At 41.4% G+C, this 7,303-nt stretch overlaps 1 protein-coding gene across 1 annotated transcript; it reads right to left on the bottom strand.

Annotated features, from left to right (window-relative positions):
- Positions 1–1,307: 1,307 nt before the first annotated feature.
- LOC131239307 (trihelix transcription factor ASR3-like) lies at positions 1,308–6,591 on the bottom strand. Its single transcript, XM_058236951.1, has 3 exons — positions 5,810–6,591; positions 4,299–4,337; positions 1,308–1,820 (listed from the first exon to the last, which is right to left on the bottom strand). Exons 1-3 carry the CDS (start codon positions 6,432–6,434, stop codon positions 1,528–1,530), a joined length of 957 nt encoding a protein of 318 aa, XP_058092934.1. The 5' UTR covers positions 6,435–6,591; the 3' UTR covers positions 1,308–1,527.
- Positions 6,592–7,303: the final 712 nt, after the last annotated feature.

Genomic DNA, 7,303 nt, shown 5'->3' with positions numbered 1-7,303 from the left:
CAATTTGTCCTGTTTGTATGTCATCTAACTCATTCAATAAGGTTGCTCCAAAGTAGATGCCTGATCATGACAAGATTTTGAGCCTTATCATAACCATAGTTTTTCTAATTTTTAAAATAAAATTTAAATTTTAAGTTAATATTAGATTTTCTATTTTCGAAATTTTTAAATCATTAATAAATACCCGACACCCCAATAGATACTTAACACCCTTGTGGGTCGTTTTCGGGCCTGATATGTGTGCAGGTATGGACGCAATGTCCATTGATGGAGATAGCCTTTGATAAAGTCGAATGTCAAACAAGATTCATGTAGCTGACGCCAATTAATTAGGATAAGGCTTAAATGATAACGAAGACCAATGGCTAATCTGAACCTAGTCCATTGCCACCCCTAATTAACCCTAGGTAAAAAAATCCATTTCAGTGCATCTAAATGTGTGGATGCCTATATACAAGGCATTTTAATTTACACTTGGATGCATATTGTAAATATATAAAGCTTTGCATTGGATCCAGGTTCAACATCCAATGATATTAAACGGGCTGAAGAGTAGGATTTGGACCTTCCATCTGGGCCATTTTGGGACTAATTACTATTAACGGCTGGTGGCTCATCGTTGTTAAGGTTTCTTGCCATTGGATCAGTTGATTTTATTATTATTATTTTTTAATGGTGTGAAAGCAATCTTAAGATCAACAGTCTTGTTCATGATTACCTATGAGAATACTTAATTTGGACCGTTGGATCTTGCAGACCGGATGTGGGCTGTCTCACCATAGACTCTCAGAGCCGTGGCCTCATTTCATATGGGCTTCTTCACATTAGGTCCAGAACATATATTTCAAGGACCATGATGTTAAAACTCACACCAACTGGTCTAATCATAACCGTTCGGATAATAGCCTAAGAAATTTACGGTCATGATCAATTATTGAAAAAAAAAAATTGTCTTATCGACAATCTATGCCATCTATTTGTTGGGGCTCATCATGGATTGCTTATGGTTCTAAAGAACCACTTCATTCATAAAACCCTAAGCATATCATCAATGGCTACAAAAAAGAGATCGAATTTAAATCAATCGGTGCCAGACTACAACCGAATGACTGCATGCTCAACATGGTAGACTGTCCAGATCAATCTACCGGACTGTCCAAATGTCAGAAACTCTGAGAGAGCGCCGGATAGAGAGTTGATAAAACCTTGGCGAAAAAGAGAGAGAGAGAGAGAGAGAGAGAGAGAGAGAAGATCTGAATCGTTCATTATCTACTTCGTCACCATCAAACAAAGCCAACCGATTGATCTTCACATGGAAAGAGGTACGACCATCTTATTAAATTCATATATCCTAGTAAAAGATAATTGAATATGGCTATGATTTCTCACCATCAGATCAACTAGCCAAAGTGGACCACATATATATGGAACTTTAGAGCCTCTCAATAACTGTACATTGAAATGATGAGTCGGGATCAAATAACATACTAATAATTTACTCGGGCATGTATCTTCTATACACTAGCGCTACAACTTGTCTGCAATTCTTCCAAGAGCATCCGCCACTCTACTAAGGACACCCACCAAACTCTCGCCTTGGCCCGCCCTTTGATTTCTGTCCAATTGACAATTGATGTTCTGAGCTTCGAGCTGGGCCGTCAGCATTTTGCTGTTCTGATCTAGTACGCTGATCAAACGCTCCTGCAGGTTGGTGACCTCACCTCCTCTTTCCGGCGACACTCGCCTCCGCTTCTGTCCTCCTTCCTGGGAGGTAGACTCTTTCTCAGGATCAAGGTCTGGTTGTTTCTCATTCGTCCTGCCTGTGAGATAAAACTTTCATCAGAATATAGATTCAGCAGGTTGTCTTTTTTTACCTTTTCCGCCACAAATTTCATAGAACAATTCATTATCGAATGGGATCTGTTTGGATGCATGGATATTTTGGAAAAAAACGTATGTGTTCGGTTAATGTTCTATAACCTTGGCTTTAGGTAAGGGGCATTTTTCATAGGCAAAAATGTATCTTTACTTATGTTTTCAAGTTAAGGAATGTGATAAAAGCTAAAGAGATTAGGCCTTGTATGGCCTGAAATAGGCTCCAAGAGCATGGTGCAGAAAGATTGCGGATTTTCTAGTGTTCTGTGGGCTATTTCGGTGGTTTTTCCTTGGGCTAGCAAGGTGGACAGGAGAGATATGGGGGGTTTCTCTCAAGGAGAGTTTTCTCCTAAGGATTTTTTTCTCATGTATTGGCAAATGTGGAGAGAAGAGGTGAGATGATCTTTCGAAAGGTTCTTTTGGCTTTCTGAAGATGAGAGGTGGGATGATTTTCCCAAAGGTTTTGTTGGTGTGTGAGGAGAGGTGAAAGGTATTTCTTATATGTTTGTTGCATTTGGACATTGCCTCTCTTATATCTTGTAAATTTTATTTTTTTGGGTTAACTTGTTAGTACATACCTATAAATTTTTTTTAAATTTTTTTTGGGTTAGCTTGTTAGTACATACCTATAATTTTTTATTTTTTATTTTGGGTTAGCTTGTTAGTACATACCCCCATTTGTAGTACACACCACACTGTTAGCCACCACTACTAGGGAATTGATACCAATACCTCATTGTTGTAATATCTTTATTTGCTAGTGGAATGATTTATCTATGGTTTTATGTGGATGAAATCACGACGTGATGAATCACGTACATTTGTGTCTCTTTCTCTACTCATTTTCATGTATGCCCAAATATATGATGATGGATATTCGATATTGCCTTCACAGGATCCCATATACACATGGAAGCCCAATTGTTTCCAAAAATGGGAGCCCAATTTGTTTCCAAATTAATGACGGTGAATTCCAGGTTTTTGATGCAATTGTATGGTTATGGTTATCCATTTTCTTGTTCATTTGGAATGGATATGATCAAATGCATTCGAACTGCATGCAACTCACAGTAAGTTCAAGCTGCCTGGGGCCTACCGTGATGTGCCGGTGAATCCAACCTATCCATTTGAGGCCTAGATCCCAAAATCCAGCTTGATTGACTTGTAACTTAGGAAGGGCACTCTTATAGGGAAAACAGTGGGTAGGGGACAGCTGCTACCTACCACATAAACTTCCAGATGGAGTGTGGGGTCCACCATGTTGTGTATATGTCATCCAACCTAGACTTCAGGTGCACTACACCAGAAGGGACGCACTGGAACTCAAAACATTCCAAAATTTAGGTGGGCTGCAACAAGTGAATATATGGGTGGCGCATGACTGTACATTGCTTTGTGTGGTGTGTCCCATTTGAGTTTTTGATGGAGATGATTCTTGGGATTTTATGGGTCCATACACAGCTCAAACATACCGTAATTACTATGCGTTCGAAGGCATGTGACCATTCCTCTTGAAAAAGAGTGAAACCAATACATTGAGATGAAAGGGAGTTTCCTATTCAAATGAAGGATTGATGAGCTCCCCTTAGCGAAAGAATCAGCCAAAGCATTTTTCTTCCAACATGGGCGAACAAATGTTCACTCTAGATTCAAGATGAACGAATGTTACGAATCTCATCAAACATGGAGTCCGTCACAGCCTTGCTGGCCCAAGTAATGACATTCAAGGAGTGAAAAGGGTATTACCATCATATTATCCATTTTTCAGGCCCTTAATTGAATGGCTGTGATCACCCAGTTTAGGTGATATTGGGGCAATTTTGAATGGCTGTGAACAATCACGTCACTCACGCCTATAGTCTATTTATTCACTTGTTGTGGCCTAACCAAATTTTGGAATGGCTTTCATTTCATTGTCCCTTCATCATGGTGGGTTGCAACTGAAGAGTGGATTGGATGATATCATCGCCATTGACTGAAAAGACCTGGCATTTCCACCTCTCCCTGCATACAGCTCTTTTCTGTTATCTTCATCAAGACCTGACCCCTAGATCTGTCTATAATCATCGCCAGCTTAGGGTTTAGCCACTCGCCTCCCCTTACTGTAAACAGGGGAAGGCTCATCTACTCTCTCAACTTGCTTGCTTTCACAACATGGTGGACCCCACATTCCATCTGGAACTTTGTATGGTGTCTCTCCACCTCAAATGTCCTCCATTGTTCCCTTTGTGTGGCCCACCTTAGTTGTGGATCAGGCTAGATTTTTGGGTCATGCATATAATGGATAGGTTAGATGGCACTCACACATCACGGTGAGCCCCAAACAGCTATGTGATCATTCCCCTATTTCATGCTAAATCACTAACAGTTCATTCTTTAATTAAAATCAAGAAAAGAGAAAAGAAAAAGCTCTACGATAATACCTGGATCTGAATGTCCTTGTTCTGGTTCATACTGCTTTTCTGCACCCAAAGGAAAATGAAAATCAATAAAAACAACAATTCTCAACAAACACAACTCAGGAAGAAAGAAATCCCAATCCCCAAACAAAGTCACATACTACAGAAGAAAACTCTCTCTAAAACCCTCAATGGTTCAATAGAAAAGACCCAAACAGAACAAAATCCAATTCAAAGTCACCACTATTCTCTGGAAATTCTTGCACCATTCAATCACAGATCCAAAACCAAACAAGGAAATTCGAATGCCAGAAAGAAGAAGAAGAAGAAGAAGAAGAAGAAAAACCTCATTAAAATCATTCAAGTTTTCAAAGTCACTCCAATTCTACACAAGTTCATATAACACACATTTGCAGCTCTAGAACCACAAAACCATGTTTTTTATTTATTTAAAAAATAAATTAAAAAAAAAAAACAGAAGAAGGGGGCTTTCCATGACTCAGATCATTGATCAGGTGGGCCCTTTGCTGGATTAGGAGATTCTAACCCTTCAATCCTTTGCCGTTTCCTCCTTGAATATGGACTGTTGCTGAAAATTTTCTCTTAAACATTCCAGAATAACATACAATGTTCTTTCCTGTCACACTTGCATGGAACATCCAAGCCATGCAAATGGTGGTCAACAACATAAACGTTACAAAGTGCGAAAACCAGAGTAATCAGGTCTGCTACACCGTCCAAATCAGCAGACAGCCGTTGGCCTGACTCAATGTACGGATGCAGCCCACTTAGTGGACTGGTCTGATTCTCGCCACTGCCAATCTTTATGCTATGGCCCACCAGCACCACTCAGATGTTCTAGACAAGTGAGACGTTGGCCAGGACAGGAAAACAAATCATCTATACAAATTACAAGTTTACAACATTTCTCAAACCAATCCCCACAATCAAATTCGAAATTCGCTCCAATTCAAAAGCCCACCTCAAGAACATAACCAACCCATCTCAGCAATCAAAAACCCATTCCAAAAATAAAAAATCTCCCTTCAAAAAAAAAAACCCCGTCTCCACAATCAAAAGTAAAACCCATTCCAATTCAAAATTCTCACTATAAGAAACGAAAAGCCCATCTCCACTATCAAACCGCAAACCTCCAGTTAAAAAATTCTCCCTCAAAATTTTTTTTTAAAAAAAAAAATCTTTACAAATCAAAACAAAAAACACTCCAATTCAAGATCTCCCTCCAAAACCAAAAACCCATCTCCACAATCAAAAACCAAAACCCATTCCAAAAAATAAAATCCCATCTCCACAATCAAACCCCGAAACTCCAATTCACAATTCTCCTTCCACAAAGAAAAAGAAGAGAAATTCCATCTCCACAATCAACACCAATACCCACTCTAATTCAAAATCTCCCTCCAAATATTTTTTATTATTTTTTTTAAAACATCTCCAAAATCCACATCCCCACACAAAATTCGAAAAGGAAAAAAGAAAAAAGAAAAACCCATCAAAATCCTTCCACCGATTACCTGAAATCGGCACCGGTGCGGCCACACCACCCTCCCCCACCACCTCGTCCCGCCCGGATCGGTCGAATTCCGAAACCAATTCATCCTCACCGTTCCCAGCGTCGTGCCCGTGATCATCAAAACCCGCCTCGTCTTCGATCTTCGCCTTATCCGCCGCCCCACCGTCCAAAATCTCATAAACCTCCCGATCGAAGAAACCCGGCAATTTCTTCTGCCGCCTCACATCGCTCCTCATGATCCAGAACGAATCGGATCCATCCACAGCCTTCGATTCCCATTCCTTGATCTTCTTAAAATCAACGGCCAGATTGCTCCATCTCTTCCTACACTGCACGGGCCCTCTGTTCACGCCATGCCGCCTACAGTACGACGCGACGGACGCCCATTTGGGCTCGACGGTAGCCGAAGAAGAGCCAGCACTGGTGGGGTTAGCCCGTCCGACGCGACGGACCCGGCTCTCCGCTACCTTCTTGCCTTCGATGAGGACGAGGATCTCCTGGCGCGTCCAGCGCGGCAGACGTGGCGGGCGATTCAGGTCGTCGATGACGGCGTTAACAGGGCCGTTAGTTGACGGAGCCGGGCTGGGGGGTTCTCCGTTAACGGAGGCTGGGGAGTTAACGGGCATTACTAGCAAGGGGCTTTTTTAAAGCTCACGTGACTTAACGGAAGATCACGTGAGGTAACGGACGTTTGGACGGAAAGTCCGTTTTAGGGAGAGAGGAGGGCATGTGTCCTCGGTGGAGGAGAGTAGATGAAGGGTTTTGGGAGGCTTAAGTAGACTCTAATCTGCGCTTTTATGATAAGATTATTTTGCTTTTGTTGTTTTGTTTAGTATTATTTTTTTCTACGGTTGTAATTCTTTTTCACTTTTTCGATCGTGTCCTTATTGAATATCGGGCGCGTGGCATGCGGTCTTGTGATACAAGCCATCCATTTGGGGGGCCCCACTGTTTAAGGGTGTATTATGTTTCTAGGGACGCGGATTGCCGGCAGCCAACGTATACGAGAATATCCCAGGTGGACATGGCCCACACTTTGTGGGGTCCATCTTGATGTATATGTTTTATCCATACCGTTCATCCGTTTTGCCTGCTCATTTTAGTACCTGAGCCCAAAAATTAGTCAGATCTGACCCTAAAGTGGAGCACACCACAGGAAAGAGTAGGATAGTGACACCTACCGTTGAAGCATTCCTAGGGCCCACCATTATGTTTATTTCCCATCCAATCTGTTCGTAAGGTGACAAAGACCCAGATGAAGGTAAAATATAAATTTCAGCTTGATCCAAAACTTCTATGGTCCCCAAGAAGTTTTTAATGGTGGGAGTTAAATCACCACTTTTTCCTATGGGGTGGTTCACTTGAGCTTTTTGATACGCTTCATTTTGGCTCAATATTCTAAAATCACCTGGAAAAATGGATGGACGGCGCGGATAAAACATATACACCATGGTGGGCCCCACAACTTGAACCTCATCTAGAGACAGGCCCCTGC

The sequence above is a fragment of the Magnolia sinica genome, chromosome 3, assembly GCF_029962835.1.
Source record: "Magnolia sinica isolate HGM2019 chromosome 3, MsV1, whole genome shotgun sequence".
Classification (NCBI taxonomy): domain Eukaryota; kingdom Viridiplantae; phylum Streptophyta; class Magnoliopsida; order Magnoliales; family Magnoliaceae; genus Magnolia; species Magnolia sinica.
Note: the sequence above shows the minus strand (reverse complement) of the source record. Positions and strands in the feature narration are given on the sequence as shown.